The sequence below is a fragment of the Leptonotus elevatus genome, chromosome 6 (assembly GCF_054856555.1).
Source record: "Leptonotus elevatus isolate MCC_2025b chromosome 6, RoL_Lele_1.0, whole genome shotgun sequence".
NCBI classification, from domain to species: Eukaryota; Metazoa; Chordata; class Actinopteri; order Syngnathiformes; family Syngnathidae; genus Leptonotus; species Leptonotus elevatus.
Window position 1 is genome coordinate 24,606,411 of NC_141244.1, and position 18,781 is coordinate 24,625,191.

Here is an 18,781-nt window from a genome sequence, read left to right on the forward strand (position 1 = left end):
TGTGCAAAGAGCCCGTTATCTTCTTAGGCTGACGAAATGTTGTATGTAAAGGACAAAGAATTGCAGTTTTTCTGGTGCAGCGCATCGATCAATGTTCGGTACTTAACTCATTCACTGACATTGATGGTTGTAGACGTCAAAAATTCATTTTTACTATTTTTATTAGTTTAACATTTTTTTCCCCACTTTTGTTAACAAGAGTATGAAAACCTATAATTTTTTTCATTGTACATTTAGAACAGATACAAAATTTGTGATTAATTGTGAGTTAACTCGTGAAGTCATGCAATTGCGATTAAAAAATTGTATCGCCTGACGCTCCTCATTTTTAATAATCTTTTCTTTTCTTTTTTTTAAATCGCATCAGGCGATTAAAAATTGTAATTGTAATTTAATCGCATGACTTCAATAGTTAACTCACGATTAATCATAAATGTTATATCTGTTCTAAATGTACAATAAAAAAAATCTAGGTTTTCATACTCTTGCTAACAAAAGTGGAAAAATGTTTAACTAATAAAAATAGTTCAAATGAATTTTTGACGTCAATAGCCGTCAATGGCAGTGAATGAGTTAATCATTTGGTGTGTGCCAAAGAGTCGCCGACTTGAATTTGTTTGCGATGGTCCACTGCACTCGGTGTGCTACTGTCAAAACCATCACAACTCACCCTGCTAACACCCCCCTGCTGTCCCGTCTCTCATGGTAGCAATTCGCTGTTGGGCGAGAACAGTCATAATTCCGTTGCTACCTTGCATCTTGTCCTCCACATTTATAAATAGTGGCGTTAATTTCACTCAATGTCATGGAACTCACAACTCCCCCAACCCCTCATCGGCGTGAATTGGAACAACTTTACATCTGAGTGTGCTTGCCAGCGGAAGGAAGGGTGTCTAATCTGTCGTCCTTTTCAATATTTATTTTCCCCAAAGGTGTGAGCACGTGAGTGATGGCGCCGCAGCGGGCACGCACGGCTTCACACCCTCGCGGGTCAGGTGCCGCAGCGAGTCGCTCACCTCAGCCAGACCGATCAATTACCCCGATCGGTGAAACATCCCGACTGGGCGGACAGTAATTTTGCGCATCTCGATACACTCGTGTGGCGTTTCCCCTCCGGCGCGCTCCTCCCTGATTTGTATTGACACGAGCGTGAGCAACTGTGCACGGGGGAAATTCTCAGCGAGCATCTCGCTAATCTGCCCGCAGCTGGCGGAATGCATACGAGGTGTCGAGATAAACGCGCGCCTCGTTCCGAAAGTCCCTTTGGCGGTTGGCGTGATTGACACGTGCCGCGGGATTTGTTTCAAAGCTGCAAAATCAAATCAATTACTCCACATTTTTGCTTTAAGGGCGAGAACGCAGGCTGGCTATTCAAATGAGACTTTTGCTTTTGCCAGTGGTGCAGCGGCCACTGGAGAAGTGGCTATACTCTAAATTCTACTTACTTTTTTCCCCCGCTTCTAGAAAAACACCGTTTTTTGGAGATGGTGACAAAAAAATAAAAAACATCATTTGTATTTACGCACAATAATAAAATGATCATGAATGAATTAGGAGCAGTTTGTAATTTAAAATTTTATTGTGAAATATATAATGAATATGTTATCTATTATAACATTAAGTCATTCACTGCCATTTTTTTAATTGTACATTTAGAACAGATGTAAAATTTTTGATTAATCGTGAGTTAACTAGTGAAATCATGCAATTATTTACGATTACAAATTTGAATCGCCTGTACCTAATTTTTAATCTATTTTATTAAAACTAAATTTATAATAATCTTTTCTATTTAACAAAATATTTTAATTATTTTTAAAAAATGTAAATAATCTTTTCTTTAAATAAATATTTATATTTTAAGTTTCTAATCTTTTTTTTTTAATTGTTAAAAAAAAAAAATTATCAACTTTTCATTTAAAAATTTTTTAAATTTATTTGTTAATTTTCAATAATATTTTCTATTTTATTTGTATATATTTTTTTAAATATTTTCTTTAAAAAAAATTCTTGCTAACTTTAGGATTAGCCTAGCCGAAACACACAGTTTAACTACAATGTCTTGGCGACAAAAAAAAAATCCTTACAGTGATATTGCTACGTTAAAACAATGATTTATTTGGAAACAACTTTCAAACGTACCTGCGTATCACGTTTTCATTGTATGTACGGTATGTTCGGATAGCCTGCATGCCGTCACTCACTGGAAAGACGTTTATTTATTTCTGCCTCGCGCGGGAGACGGAGCGACCTGTCAATCAACTGGAGAGGCATGACCCGCCTTACTCATTTTCTGATAGGGCCATCAGTTCTCATGCCTCGAATGAACCAACAAGACAGCCAGTTAGAGGAAGGTGGGTCATGGCCACTGATCTGTATATATGACTGGATAGCCGATAGCACAGCCCGGCTATGGCTGAGCCGCTCCAGTAATATATACTGATCAGTGATCAGTGGTCATGGCCGAATGGTGCGCAAAAACTGCGCATCCAGGAGGATTCACGAGTGGGTAGACGCAAAAATTTACTGAAAAATGAAGTGGGTATACACACAGTTTAAAACACTAGTGTTGTCTTTATTGAACTTGCATGGTACAGAAAGACCATAGTCCTACAGGAGTTGTACTAAAAACCACAAGACTGGATCACGGGCCACGCATGACGTCACCAGCACGACGCTTGTCGTGGAAGAAACGGCATGAGGGCAAAAGTATTGGGACATCAGCGTTTATTCCATAACCTTGATAGCCAGATTAGGGTTCATGTACTAGTATGCTCTTTTTCCTCATTAGTAAGACAATTAAGCGACAATTGATGAATGTAGAATTGCCCCCCGCCACCCCCACCCCCACACAAAGTGGATACTATTCAGGCAAAAGTGTTCACATCTGTACACTAGTTATTAGTACAGTTGATCTATAATTGGTAGCCATTATAAATGCCTTTGGAAAGAAAAAACTTTTTTTAACCCACAAAACTCTTGAAAAAACTGGAGGTTGGCTACCCCCCCAAAAATAAATACATTTGGAAACAGATTAGTGAATAGGTGAATCTGCGGGCGCCAAACCGCTAGTCAAGTGATAGATGTTAACTAGTGGAATTTTATAATGTCTCTAGTGGCACACAGTTGTTCAACCAGTACACTAACGTAGTTGGATAATAGTGAAGACCATGTAATCGTGTTATGTAATAAAATTTGGGGGGAGGGAATAAGAATGTATTAAAATTTGGGGGGGAAATTTAATCGCGTTATGTATTAAAATGTGATATATTTTTTTGTATCTTATTATACAATAATTTTAAAAAATCATTATGTATTAAAATGTGAAAAAACTAAAAATTTAATCGAATTATGTAATTAGAATCTTTTTTAATCGTTATGTATTAAAATTTGAATAAAATAAAAAGTGTAATCTTATTATGTAATGCAATTTGAAAAAAGTAATCGTGTTACGCAATCAAATTTGGGAATACTTTTTTTTAAATCGTGTTATGTATTAAAATTTGAAAAATAAAAAAAAATTCATTGTATTATGTAAAAAAAAAATTTTTTTAATTGTTTTTAATCGTGTTATGTATTAAAATTTGGAGAGAAAAAAATTGTGAGGACCAGGAATGGGCTGTGAACAAAATTCCTCCATCCAGGAAAATGTTCTTCAACGGGGATGTGAGGGACTCCGGGCGACGGACATGTTCCGAAACCTATCCGTCAATGTGGGGGATTTGACCTCCCCGAAAATGTACCGGGGTGAGGGCGATTGGCCCAAAAATGGACCAGCTGTTCAGGAAATTCCTGATGGCCAGTCCTGGTGGGGGGAAAAAATGCGTACTAGTACGTGGACCTTGCGCAATACCACATTTGAAAATGGCCTCGTGTCTCAATACTTTCGTCCGCATGTCATCTGAAAGCTGCTTAGAAAAGTTTTCATCGAAGACAAACTGACACGTGCCTTTGCGAGGTTCTAGAAGACGTCACAAGCCGATAGATAAAATAGACATTTATGAATAATACATTTGATTGTTATGAGGCGGGCGACATGAACGTTCCCTCGAAAGTTCCTTTGGTGCCTCTTTCCAATGATGAACAGTGATTAGATGTGAAGGCAGATGATGGTTCTTATTTCCACAATGCGATACCTGTCCAAAAATAATAATAATAATCCACGTTGCCTTGTGCGGTCGTTCTCGGCTGTCCATGACGACATCAATCTGTCAGTGTTGTCAAGCGAACACAAAGACGCACAAAAAAAAAACAACCTTTGTGATTGGTTGCTCCAATAGCCAGTCAGGTGATGGATATTTTGAAGAAAAGTAAGTGTTGCTCATCGCATCCCAGTGTGAACAAAGAGGTGAAAGCCAAAATAATTAAGGAAACAAATCATGAGGAAAACCAGCAGGGGAAAAAAAAAAAAAAAAAACACACACACATACAAAAGAATTAGCATTTTTCCGAGGCTTGAAGCGGGAGTGCATTTTTAGAGCGTGACATGTTAAACACATTGGCTGCAGCGCCGCCAAACAGATTTGTGAAATACACCAATCCTTGTTCGGAGATGAACACGGGTGTCAAAATCAAGGCTCGAGGGCCAGATGTGGCCCGTCGCTTCATGTTTTGGGGCCCGCTAAAGCAAATAATGTCTACTTTGTTTCTTGCTTAGTGGATGCTTGCAGAAAATCTGGACTGAAATAGAAATTTTAATTACTTAATAACAAATATTGGAAGCCATCTGCGTATTTGCGGTTCGGTCTTCACAGTTGCACAGATTTGTAAAATTCTCCCTCTTATTCCCTGAAGAAGTTTTCTACTCGGTTTTTGTGCTCAGCCAAAGTGATACCATCTGCTGGCATTTTGGGGCCTTGGAAAGATTTGACAACTAATCGATATGATCAAAGTAAGCGATAACTGTCTGGACTATCATTTTGAAATGATGTCCTGTTTTTGAATAAAATGATGGTGATAAAAAAAAAATCCAATTCATCAATTAATGAAATAACTATTTGTCAGCTCCAGATCGATTATTGAAAAAAAAAAAGTGAGTTGAGGGTCTTCACTTGTTTAAATGGCATTTATAGAAAATTACAAAACCACCAATTACCGGTAGTTTTTTGGCTTATTCTACTTGAATATTTTCACCAAGTGACTTTTGATTTCCAATTTATTTGGTTGTTAATATAATATACAATTGTACCTTGAGATACGAGTTTAATTTGTTCCATGTCCACGCTCTTAATTTAAAAAAAAATAAAATAAAATAAAAAAAATAAATTCATATGTCAAATCATTTTCACCCATTGAAATGAATGGAAAGGCCATGAATCTGTTCCAGCTTCCCCCCCGAAAAACATTTTTGTAACATGTTTTATGGTCATCATATAATGTTGTACTTTGTACAGAAATATAGTTATACCATAATTAACTCTAAAGAATTAGTTTGTGCATCAAGATTAATTCATTGCAGCAGTATGTTTCATACAAAGGAAGAAGATTTTCATAGAGAGAGAAAAAAAAGAATATACAGTATGCCTGTGAGTATTGTTATATTGTAAGAACTTCAAGTTCACTGCCATCATAGTTGTTGAAAAGCAAAAAAAAATCGATGATTTTCGTATCTCAAGGCACCAATGTAAGTAACACCAATCAAACTGCAGCGGCAATTGTGCGCACGTAATATGTCATAAATGTACTTTTCACAATCATAACCGCCCTCCAATGTGACCTGTGATGAAAATGACATCGACACCCGCCATTTTACAAGCAAGAAAACGTGATTTTTGTTGTTGTTGTTTTGTTTGTGGTGTGAGAATAGCGAACCGCCTGGCGACGTGCAGTTGTGCGATTGGAAGCGCCGGCAGCGAGATTGGGCCCTCAAACGGGATGCTGCACGGCTGTTAAATTGTTTGTTTGCCAATTCGTCACGGCGAGCTCGCGCTTGGCACAGCCCGGGGCCGTGACAGCCACGCAGAGGATATTTGCGCCGAGCACGCGGGAACGGAAGGAAGGAAGGAAGGAAGGAAGGAAAGAAAGAAAGAAAGAAGCGGGCGTGATGAGTTTAGGTTTTAAGACCTCAGGGAAGCCGAGGAGTTTGCGCGGCGGCTTGAATACCTGCGGTCCCTGAACGTATTTCACAGTTTGGGAGAAAATGAAAAATGCTGCTGCCGGCGGGGGAGACCCAAAAAAAATTCAGGAGGCTCCGTAGAAGTGTTCACCATATGGAAAAAGAGCCACTTCAGAGGTTGACGACCGGGATCCTGACACAGACGAGAAAGAAGTGTTAAAAAAAAAACACACGACAAAACTAAAACAGAAGTCTGTGTAAAGTGGAACGGAGAGGCCTGAAGCTGAAGATGGAACGCACTCCCAAACTGCTCAAGCTGCATCGCAAGGGACTGAGAAGGAGAAGTGCAGCACTATAATTATCCTTATTGAGATTAACTCTAAATACCCTTGAACACAAGCATCATGCTGCGGATGGTGGCCGGGTACCCCCCCCCCCCCCCTCTTTTCACATGGGGGGCCCCAAAGTGACTCTTCACGGGGAAAAAAAAAATGACAGTACACGGCGCTGCACACTTTTCTTCAGCGAGTCCTTACCTCTCGCGGTCGGCGAAGGAGGAGGAGGTGCTGTGCAGCGTCTGCCGGCTCTCCTCCGACGGCAGGGAGCACGGGAGCGCGCGGGAGAGGGGCGGGGCCACGCCGCGGGACAGCGGGGGCGGATGCCGGGAGCAGCTGCGATCGTAACTGGAGAGATGGATGGATGGATGGATGCAGGCGAAGAAAAGGAGAATGAGCGCGGTTGAGGATGAGGGATGAGGTTCGAAAACACCATTTTCAACAGCAATGCGTATAAACCGCCTACAATCGCTAAAAACTCTTAATATTGAGGCACTTACTTGCTAATTGAGTTCCTCCACAAATTGACTCGTTCACAAGCATATTACGTGACGATTAACGTGGATTTTAAACATAGAAGGGCCAAAACATCCCTTATGAAAATTAAACTGCACTGAACAAAACTAGCCACCAGAGGGTGCTAGAACTGCACTTATGGAAATCAACCGGACTTTTTTAACAGCTACTTTTAATATCGTGACATGACGATGACAATATTGTGGCAGTTTTAATATCGCGATATCACGATATTGCCGTTATCGTTACATCCCTAGTATTAATACCATCACTATCGGGTCACAATAGCAGAAAATACAAAAAAAAAAAAAAACAGCACACAACTGTCACATATATTATCGACAGCAGGACCGAATCAATATTTAACTTAGCATAACAAAAACAAACAAAAATGAATGCGTAATCCTCACGAGAGATGCTGAATAAATAACATAAATTAATCGAAAAATTGTCTGTAACAAGGTTTTACTGTGACCGATCAATGAGAGGATGGAAACATGCTGATGTCATCATTGAGTGCCAGGGCGGCAAATTCGAAATCCGATTGGAAACATTGCTAGTATAGCTTGAATTACAGCAGCCAGCACTACTAATTGTGAAAGATAAGGGCAGATTAGATTGACATAGCAACACGTGCGCGATGTAATCTGATTGGACATCTACACGTATCACGTACACGTAGTGCTAATTGCGATTGGACTCCTCTCCAGCTATGTGGCAACTTTGCATAGTCACGATTGAGACAGTGTCAATAGTTGATCTCTTATACTCTGCTGCCACCTGCTGGCCGTTTTTATTAAATAACTCATTGCTTTAAGCGACCTCTTAAAGCCTTCTGTATGCTCTGGCATAAAAAAAAACAGTATTATACGTTTTTGGGATTGAATGAGTAAAAAAAATAAAATAAATTGAGTTAGACCAGCACAACTGATTGTGAATAAATAAATAAATAAAGATTATAATTTGGGTTGTAAATGTAGCCCCGTGGCCACCACTTACGAGGAGGACGAGCCGAGAAACAAACAGGGAGAGAGCGTCGGGAGCAGCCGAGTCATTTTCACATCGGCAAACGCATTAACGCTGCCAATGCGGGAGAGGATTAGTCGCCCTCATTGGACTCATTAAAACAACGTCCGTGGGAAGAGAAGTGGGAGGCGCCGAGTCAATCGGGGCGGGGCTGAGCTTTGCTAGCTTTGCTCGTAAAAGGAGGTGAATTATTGTGGAAGAGTTTTGTTGGCACTCTAGAAGACATCTTTTGTTTTTAATGCCACTTAACGTGACTGTTGGGAGGTGCGAGAAATGGCGGGCCGGGCTTGCGACGGCACCGACGAACTTTCCGCAAATTCGATACACGTGGCTGCAATTATCCCCCCAATGGGGAATAATACGTTATATATGCCTTTGCAGCAAACATGCGTCTGTACCGGAACAGGACTTTAACTCATTTGCTCCCAAAAATGTATAAATATGTTCTATTTTCATGTTTAAATATGATTAATTAATAATGACGTTTTGAGTGTCCCAAAGACGTATTTATATGTTTTTATGTTTGTTTGTTTTTTGTGCTAGAGCATAATGTTGTGTTTCATACTTGACGGTCGTGATATGTTTACACACAAAAATATGAACTAAAAAATATGAACTTTAATTTATCCACAATTTAGTGTTCATCTGTAGTTTGTATTTAAATTTTCAACAAATGCGAAAATAAAACTGAATGGAAACGCTAGAAATTCGAAAAAGGGCCTAAAATTCGCCCCAAAAAACTTTTACGCTGAGAGGGGGTGGATTTTGCGTATCGACGGACGATAAAGTGAGGTATGTTTGAGGGGACGACAAAATTTTAATCTTTTTGGAATTAATTAAAAAATGATGGAAAACAGAGAAACGCTACAGTTCAGTATCAAGAATTACAAAAGTGCAGTCACTTCCTGGTCTTCTTCTTTTAAATTACTGATGGATCACATGGTGTATACTGCCCCCTACAGCGGCGGAGTCCCTTCTCAATATCTGCGGGGTCGCATGTCCGGGTTTGCGCATTTTCAGTAAATTCTCTTAAAAATTCGAAACAATTGGATGAGACCTGACTTGTGTTGCAATCAGACAAAAAACCTTTCGAAGAAGTTTCTTTTTAGAATTTCATGTCAATTATTTTCTTTCAACAACTCTTTTTATGTCTCTAAGTTCATTGGTTCTTGAGACTGTTTATTCTCTGGAAAGACCCTGTCTCCAAAATGTCATGTTGCTCGGTAAAACTGGCCGCAGGCGCTTGACAAAAAAGCTTGAAAAGCAAAAGGTGTGCATTTCTACGCACACAAAAACTCCTTGCCTGTATATGTGGAGACCCAAGATATGAAAACCTTAATAAGTGTAGCTTGCGCCTGGAGCGGCCGTAAACAGCGATGAATGCACTGGAAGTGGCAGCTGTCTCGACACCTGTGCTGTGACATCAGAGGCTTTGCTCGTTTGCATGAGAAGATGCCGCAATGTGTCCCACGGACAAGAACACGTGACAAATACAATTCTTTGAACGACAGCAGAATAAGCCTCAAACGAGGAAGCAGGCAAAAAGTCAAGCAGCTTTTTACATACAAAAAAACAACGTTTCAATACTTCTTGTTTTTCTTGGGGTTGACAAGAGATTGTCAATCACAAATATTAACTCGGCTCTCACTTTGTTGTTCGTTACTGATGTAGTGATAGATTGCGACACGCTAGGATAAAAAGCTGTCACAAGACTGTCGCGGCTCAAAACAAATCATCATCTCTGATGTTCACGTCGTGGTTGCGATCCGCTTCCGCTTCAGACTGCCGCCTGCAAATGGTTTCTTCTCCCGCGTCGTGTGACATTCGGAATGCTAATACGCACGCTCATGAACGAGGAACCCTTACCTGAATCGCAACTCTGCTGCTGTCGTAACCGGGCCACTAAAGCCCACATTAACCTTCACTACTGAATCAAACCTGTACGAGAGGCACGACAATGAATCGATTCATCAATGATAAAATTAATAGATCATTATTATAATAGTCAATGAATCGTTTAACTATCTTATATTTAAGATTGTCCAAATTCTCACAATTTCTGCTAATCAACAGTAAATATTCTCCGATTTCTGTAAAAGTGACTTTAACTTTACTGAAACAATCCAAAAAAAAATCCTCACATTATAGACCAAAACAGAATCACTTAATGTAATGTTTGTACACCTGCCGATTTAAAATATTGTCCTGATTTTGGAGAAAAAAAAAGAGATGGAAATGTAAACTTTTTTTGGGTCATCCGATTAATCGAAAAAATTATTGACCGATTAATCGATTACTGAAATAATCGTTTGTTGCCGTCCTAAACTGTACCCATTGAACCCAATGCTAAACCGACCCTTCCACTAACCGAGACAATGCCACAAAACTTACTCTAACCCAGTAACTAAGCGTCCCCTAAACATACTGCTAACCCAGTCTTAACCACTAACTACCACTTTTATGTTAACAAGAGTATGAAAAAAACAAAACAATTTTATTGTACATTTAAAAGTTGCAATTAACCGTGAGTAAACAATTAAAGTCATGCAATTAATTACGATAAAAAAATGGAATCGCCTGACACCCCTCGTTAATAATTAGTTTCAGATGATGAACTAATGGGGCCAGTGGCAATGCAGAATTTGTAAAAAATAAATAAAAAAAAACGCCAAAGGATCCATAACCGAGCTGTATGTTCTCCACAAAAGCAATCCTTTGTCCTCGTCCAACCTCGGCAACTCCTGTCCTGTCCTCAGCCTCCGTCAAGCTCGACTTCATCACGCCAACCATTTTTAGCGCCCGGAAAACAACTCATATGCCGCTCTTCTGTAATCACACTCAGATGGACGCTGGCCACTTTCCACTATACGCTATCGTTTCAGTCCATCTGCACCCCCCCCCCTTCCCTCCTTTCCTCCCATCCAACACATGGCGTTATTTACACATTTATGACACCCGAGCGCCAGCCAGTCTATCACGCTTCACAATGTGCTACCTCGCCTGCAGTTTGAATAAGGTCATGGCCGAGTGAAATTCGAGAAGCAACAATTAGGTTCTGTCTTGTCGTGAGGGACGCGAGTGGTCGAGGGATGGGGGGGGGGCCCAAATGCGGGAATCAAGTGCAATATGAGGAACTTTAACGAAACGTAGGGAGAAAGGTGAGCAGACAATCATGACTGGACGGGACGCGAGTGGACTGGTCGTCATGATTGGAACGAGCGTGACGGGACGGGGCCTGATGTGCCTTGACTTGACTTGGGCTATGGCTTGGTTAGCTGTGACGAGGACGGCTTGGCTGTGGCCATGATGACTTGGCTGTGATGAAGGCCACTTGGGTGTGACCAGGCCGGCTTGCTTTTTTGTGTGACAAGGACGGCTTTGTTAGCTGTGACGAGGACGGCTTGGTTAGCTGTGACGAGGACGGCTTGGTTAGCTGTGACGAGGACGGCTTTGTTAGCTGTGACGAGGACGGCTTGGTTAGCTGTGACGAGGACGGCTTTGTTAGCTGTGACGAGGACGGCTTTGTTAGCTGTGACGAGGACGGCTTGGTTAGCTGTGACGAGGACGGCTTGGTTAGCTGTGACGAGGACGGCTTGGTTAGCTGTGACGAGGACGGCTTGGTTAGCTGTGACGAGGACGGCTTGGTTAGCTGTGACGAGGACGGCTTTGTTAGCTGTGACGAGGACGGCTTTGTTAGCTGTGACGAGGACGGCTTGGTTAGCTGTGACGAGGACGGCTTGGTTAGCTGTGACGAGGACGGCTTGGTTAGCTGTGACGAGGACGGCTTGGTTAGCTGTGACGAGGACGGCTTGGTTAGCTGTGACGAGGACGGCTTGGTTAGCTGTGACGAGGACGGCTTGGTTAGCTGTGACGAGGACGGCTTGGTTAGCTGTGACGAGGACGGCTTGGTTAGCTGTGACGAGGACGGCTTGGTTAGCTGTGACGAGGACGGCTTGGTTAGCTGTGACGAGGACGGCTTGGTTAGCTGTGACGAGGACGGCTTGGTTAGCTGTGACGAGGACGGCTTTGTTAGCTGTGACAAAGACGGCTTGGCCGTGGCCAAGATGACTTGGCTGTGGTGAAGACTTGACGCACGAACTTCCACGCATGACATGGACAATGCACCCGCCCCGACTGGACAAACGCAACAGACTAAATACTGAGAGCAAGAAAGCAAATCCCCGCGAGGCGAACCGAGGCCCAAGTGAGAAGAGCAGGACGAGGGGAGGTTTTGATCATTCAAGACAACTGTGAGGGCAAACCTGAGCCGAAGTACGAGAAGGGAATTTGAAGTGGAGCAAATGATAGCGTTCCAGGCGCCGAATCGGAAAATTACGATTGGCAGTAAGGAGACGGCGAACGGAGGCATAAATAAGCGACATAAAAGAAGAAGAAAGAAAAAGCATGACGGAGGAAGATGCGGGAAAACAAGAGCCGGCGGTCAAATCAACTTGACATTATTGGTCTGATCAGCAAAGCGTGCAAGTGCTGCACTAGATCATCTGGATGAGTCCGCCATTTCCCGCTAATGGCCGCTCTCCGCCGGCGCAATATACAAGCGACGTGCATTAGCCGCGGAACGGCAGGTGGAATATGACCGTTTTCTAAGAGTGAGCGCAAATCTTTAAAAGTGTTATCAATACAAATGGGAACAAACGAGCGGCGTTGCGGCGCTCGTTTGCGATTTGCCCCTCGAGCGGCGACAGTAAGACGGAAAATGGCGGGTGCTGCTGATTTGGTTAGCCCAATAGTGACATTTTCTCTATGTGCGTGTGATCTATGATTAGAGACAATTACACGCGGGGAAGAATTTATGTCGAACGGGGGATGAACGCAGTTTTGAGAAAAAAACATTTTACGGTGCCTTGAGATATAAATGACACCATTTACATATTTTTAGAGGAACGAGCCGTCATTTGAATGATTTTTTGTTTTGTTTTGAGGTGCAAGCGTGACCTTGAGATAGGAGTGCTCTTTGGTGGCAGTTTATTGATGGGAAAAAGAAGCTTCGTGAAGCACTTGCTACTTTTTTTTTTTTTAACCCTCTAGATGGTGCTCTTGGTTTAAATATAAATAAATATACATTTCTGCTGCCGTAGGGGAGTCAAAATATATCACAAGTGTTTCATGGAGCACAAAAGGTGGCAAATCCAAGTCCAGAAAGTAAAAATCCTGCCACAGATTGGCTTTAACCAATGGTGCTAGCTAACTAGCTAGCTAGCTCCCTAGCAGGTAAACGAGCACCATGGGAGCTAGCTAGCGAGCTAGCATCCCACAGTTTGGCTTTAGCTCCAGGTGCTAGCTAGCTAGCTCCCTAACAGGTAAACGAGCACCATGGAAGCTAGCTAGGGAGCTAGCTTGCTAGCACCTGGGGGCTAAAGCCAAACTGTGGCAGGGTTTTTACTTTCTCGACCTGGATTTGCCACCTCTGAATTGAAGCATCATTTGTCCACTACTAGCGACAATCAACCCAATTCAATTTATTTCATAATTAGCACACCTTTCGCATATAGTAAACAATTAAAAAAAAATTTTTTTTTTGGTTAAGTTTTGTTAAACTTAACGTGTACAAGTTGCGGCTTAGCCTTTTAGTCTGCTAGCTTAACTTAACACATTTGCCCATTCAAATACTCAGTCATGTGTTTATCCTCTGCAAGGAGATGAAATGAGCTAAGAGGAACTGCTGCCCCCAAGTGGCCAAGGTGAGCAGCAGCACAGTGGATTCAGTCGATTCATGCAAAGTGTGAAAAACTCAAAAGTACAACTTTGTCGTATCTGAAGGCATCGCTGTATTTTCTACTAACATGAAATGAATACGAGTTCAAAAAAGGAGTCTATAAATGAAAGGCAGACAAACACACACGGGGTTTCTGCTGAAATCTTTCCGCGCGGAACGGCACGTTCTTCCCGTGCGAGGGGCTGACAGCAGCTCGGCTCCGAGCTCCCGCCCGCGTCTTAACTCCTCAGCCTCCTGCGTTGAAGGCAAAAAAAGCCACAGCGGAAGCAAGGTCAGCCGTGGAGTTCATTAGAGGGCGAGGACGGATGGAAACAGCGCTGACAGCTTAGTTTGGATGTTTTCCCCCTCGCGCCCGCTCTCGGCGAGCTTCCTCCAAACACATGTCGGGCTGGATAAGTGGCAAGTCCAAAGATCCTGCGCCGCTGTGGGCGATGGCTTCAAATTCACATTTGAACAAACTTCATCCTCGTTTCGAACTTCCTCGTAACCAACACGAGCGATCGGGCTGTATGGCAACGTGTGAAATATCTGATTTCCGATCTCCATGCAAAGCTTATTAACTTATTCACTGGCAGCCATTTTCACTGAAGCAACCCCCTTCGCTCCCGGCTGTTTTACTGGATTTTGACAGATTTTGCAAAGTCCACAGAATATTGTGTTCTATTGCTATAAAAACATGGAACCTATCAAAAGAAAGATTAGAGCTTCTTCTTTCATCAGGAAAAAATGTATATTTCTATCCGTTTCCGTTTTGCAGCAATTAGTATTAGAATATAGCTAAGTTTCATCATTATTCACAAATCTTTTTGGAACTGTGGGTAAATGGGCTTGTTTGCAACATAGCCCTGGTTGATCTCTTATACTCTGCTGCCACCTGCTGGCCGTTTGTCTAATAACTACCATTGCTTCACCCGTTCTCTGCAGTTGAGAGGCTGCATCAAAACTTTCTGTATGCTCTAACCTAAAAAAACAAAAACAAGCGTATAAATACGTCTTTGGGACACTTCAAACATTTAAAATAGAACATATTTATACGTTTTTGGGAGCAAATGAGTTAAACAGTTTGAGTCACATCAGTTACTTACATGATGCTGTAATGCTGCAAATGCTGTAGTAAAATCCTAACTAGCCCCACCATTATGGATTTTTTCGAGGCCGGTGGCGATCCTGATATTTGGCAGAACAAAATTCCGCTAACCGATTACCGCTAATTAAAAAAATATAATATGAATAAAAAGTTATTTTCTGGTCAATGTACTTTGCATATCAAATTCGTTTTCTGCATTGAAATTCTCTGGAAAAAAAAGTCCATTTATCTGTTCTAGCCACACACAAAAAACAATATAAAACGTTTTTTAATAAAAAAATAAAACATACATATAACAAAAGAGAATGTAAAGGAGTAAACAAGTTTTATAAAGCAGAGTTACAGTACATACTGTACTCGGGCCCCATACCGATTAATTGTCCAATATTATGTCAAGCTGGCTTTAAATGTGCAAAAAGGGCGACCAAAATTAAAGGTCGATTATTGCTCATTTTTTAAACACATTACAAAGACATAAAGGCACAGAAATTCAAACACCCCACCCTAAATGAATACTAAAGGACAAAATAATGTAAAGAAAGCAGCTCTCCTTGCCCACTGCACAAACAATCCAATGAGAAACAGCACGTACGGCAGTAAATGAATGTGGCGCTAACTCGCTGGTCGCGCATTGTTGTTCATAATCTCAAAATGTCATGCAACTTAACCAACCGTTCAACTTGAACAAGCAATGACTGTGGCACAAACTACCTTCATATTTTGTCATCATTAACATCCATGTGGCAAAAAATAAATAAAAATAGAATATAAAAATCCCACGTGACGGCAAGAAGATCACAAATGGAAAACAAGCCTAATGGCTGTCTTCTTGCGTACCTTTATAGAACCATGGGAAATGTTAACTGTGTGAATTACAAATTGATCCTCTGTTCATCCTGCAAGGGACTGCGGCACATTATTGCTCGAAGAGCCCAAGAATTTCCGATTGAACCTCTTACCGATCTGCTCATTACTTTAAAACCGTCCGTTGTTTTGACCGTACAATCCAGTCCAGGCCGAAACATTTAGCAGTATTTCGCTATGATTTTTTTTTTTTGTCCAATCAGACTTCAGCTTCTATGTGTTGCCATGTCGATGTAATCTGCCCAGGGCCTTCACCATCCACAAAACTACATCAGCAATGACATTGTTTCTTTAAAGGGATACGAGACTCATTGAGCCATTTTTAACAGCAAAACGTTAATATTTTGTCCAGAATTAATTTGGTGACTTCATTATTTTTCATGAACAATTATTACCTTTAAAAAAAAAAAAAAAAGTTAAATTTGCTGTCAACTGAAGATGACATCACCTGTGCTGAGGAAGTAGATAACGACTAAATCCAGAAAACAGGTGACCATGATTGGTCGTTACCTACTTCCTCAGCACAGGTGATGTCATCTTATGTCGACAGCAAGTGGGAAATTTTATTTTAAAGGTATTAATTGCGCGTGAAAAATAATAAAGTTATCAAATTAGTTCTGGACAAAATATGAACTTTTTATTGCTAGAAATGGCTCAGTAAGTCAAATATCCCTTTAACCAATCAGATTTCAAGATCATCATCAAGGGCCAGAGTGCTGGCATTTGATGATGTCATCATTTTTCTGTCCCCTGATTGGTTGGCCAGAGCAAAGCCCATTATACTTTTAATAATCAGCATCTTTGGTGTATTTAATTAAAATTTCTTTAATTAGTAGTATTAGTGATAGTTTTTTTTTTTATTGTGTAGAAGATTTCTAGAGAGTGATTAAAGGGATACTTGACTCATTAAGCCTTTTTCAGTAGTAAAAAGTAAATATTTTGTCCAGAATGAATTTGATAACTATTTTTCTTGTTCAATTAACTCAGTCACTGCCATAAATTCATTAAAAAGTATATATATATATTTAAAAAAAATTAATTATAATTAATCACATGACTTCACTAGTTAACTCACGATTAATCACAAATTTTATATCTGTTCTAAATGTACAATACAAGTTTTTTTTTAATAGTTTCTTTTTTAAACTTTTGTTCTCAAAAGTGGGAAAAAAATTTTAAACTAATAGAAATCTTTAAAATTAATTTTTGACATTTATAGCCGTCATTGGCAGTGAATGAGTTAATAGCTTTAAAAATGTTTTTTTCCACTTGCTGTCGACTGAAAATGACATCACCTGTGCTGAGGAAGTAGGTAACGACCAATCATGGCTCACCTGTTTTCTGGGTTTGGTCAGTAAACTGAGCCGTGATTGGTCGTTATCTACTTCCTCAGCACAGGTGATGTCATCTTCAGTCGACAGCAAATGGAACCTTTTTTTTTTTTTTAAGTTAATAATTGTTCATGAAAAATAATGAAGTTACCAAATTAATTCTGGACAAAATATTAACTTTTCAATGAGTCAAGTATCCCTTTAAGTTCCTCCGCAACCGAAGGCTCGGGTACCAAACGCTCGGACCGACGGGATCATAAGAAGAGGAAGTTCCTACCAGAGTTTTGCCGTGATGATGATTGCGGTGAGGATGAGCAGCGTGGAGATGGTCACAGTGACGTAGAACTGAGGGTCCACTGTAACACACGCACACACACACACAGTCGCTATTGTCAGAGCGTGACCGTGTCTAATTGCGCCAAGAACAAAAGAAGAAATCAATGAGGGCAGCTGAACATGAAATTGGATGTGCAAAAAGACAAAAAAACGCCATCCCGCGGCAGCGGCGGCAGCGGCTTCCACATATATTGACGGCGGCCGATTGCTCGCCGTGAGTGATGCCAACTTTATGAGGCTTTCCAGACGCAGCTGACTGCGCTCGCACGGAAAGAGGGGGGTGGGGGGGGGACAGCCTTCACCCGCATGACAGTTAATTCCCAGGAGCCCTCCTGGCAATGCGGCGCTACCCACCTTCCTGCAGCTCGGCCTCCCCGTCCTCCACGCCCTCTCGCTCCCACGACTCTGGGGACGCCGCCTCTCCGGGATGCGTGCTGGCGTCGGGGTACAGCCAGTCCTCGGAGGCGGCGGCGGCGGCGGCGGTGCTGGCCTCCCGCTGGCTCCCGTGCTGGAGCAGGCGGTAGGTCTCGTCCTCCAGCGGCTGCGTGGGCCCCCACACCACCGCCCACAGCGGGGTGGGCGTCGCCTGGGCGGTGACGGACATCTGGACGGCCAGGGCGTCCACCCGCTCCTCGCCCTCGTCGTCACGGTGACAGGTGGAAGGCTGCGTCACCAGGGCAACCAGGACGAGGGAGACCAGGGCGGTCAGTCGTGCGACAGGAGCGATGGAGCTGGAGGAGGAGAAAGACCCCGAGAAAATGAGAAGTTGCCTTCGTTTTCCCACCCGGAACTCGCTTTTTACCATCTCTCCATCGCTTCGCTGTGTTCACTGACACTCCGGCGCGCCGATCATCTCTGGAAGACGAGACAAGACGAGCAAAAAGAGAGGAAAACAAAAAGGGGGAGGGTCCAGCTTTTCTCTCTATCTCCGATCCACACAGTTGATAATATTGGCATAAATCCCGCTCTCTAATCTTTTCTAAATATACACGCTCCCTCGGGCCATCTCAAGTTTGAACGCTCAATTATGTACCACACGCTCTCGCACATCTGCGCGAGATAAACGGCCCCCCCCCACAAAAAAAAGTACACCCGGACCGGTCGCATGCGTTGACGGCCAAACCCATAAATCATCATTAGCGACGTCACGTCAAGCACGCGGCCGATACTTCGCAATGATACTTTGAGCCAACTTCTCATCTATTACTCGAGCGCACCGATGCCAAGCAAACGTCACTCACGCGCTCCCGACGCGTATCGGTGCCTACCTCTGCTGAGTGGAAAGAGGGAATGAGACGCGGAGAAAAGGGGAGATACACAGCGCGGAAGGGGGGGGGGGGGGGGATGTAGGGTTTGGTTGCCTTAGCGACCGAGACATTTTGAGCCCGAGAGAGAGAGAGAGAGAGAGAGAGAGAGAGAGAGAGGAATACAGGGAGGCAGACTGTCAGAGAGAGATTTAAATGCTAATTATGTGTGTTTTTAAATGAAAAGGGA

General features: G+C 42.2%; 1 protein-coding gene across 4 annotated transcripts; it reads right to left on the minus strand.

Moving 5' to 3' along the window:
- Positions 1–2,541: 2,541 nt before the first annotated feature.
- On the minus strand, positions 2,542–18,596 carry pianp (PILR alpha associated neural protein). 4 transcript variants are annotated; one of them, XM_086078200.1, is made up of 6 exons: positions 18,556–18,596; positions 18,090–18,142; positions 17,642–18,018; positions 17,229–17,307; positions 6,592–6,738; positions 2,545–6,248 (listed from the first exon to the last, which is right to left on the minus strand). In XM_086078200.1, exons 2-6 carry the CDS (start codon positions 18,098–18,100, stop codon positions 6,227–6,229), a joined length of 636 nt encoding a protein of 211 aa, XP_085934326.1. In that variant the 5' UTR covers positions 18,101–18,142; positions 18,556–18,596; the 3' UTR covers positions 2,545–6,226. The 4 variants fall into 4 exon arrangements, 2 of the variants coding, with proteins under 2 accessions (XP_085934326.1, XP_085934325.1); XR_015095353.1 differs by having other exon boundaries at positions 2,542–4,136; positions 6,103–6,248; positions 17,642–18,573; XR_015095352.1 differs by having other exon boundaries at positions 2,543–4,208; positions 6,103–6,248; positions 17,642–18,573.
- Between the last annotated feature and the right edge of the window lie 185 nt (positions 18,597–18,781).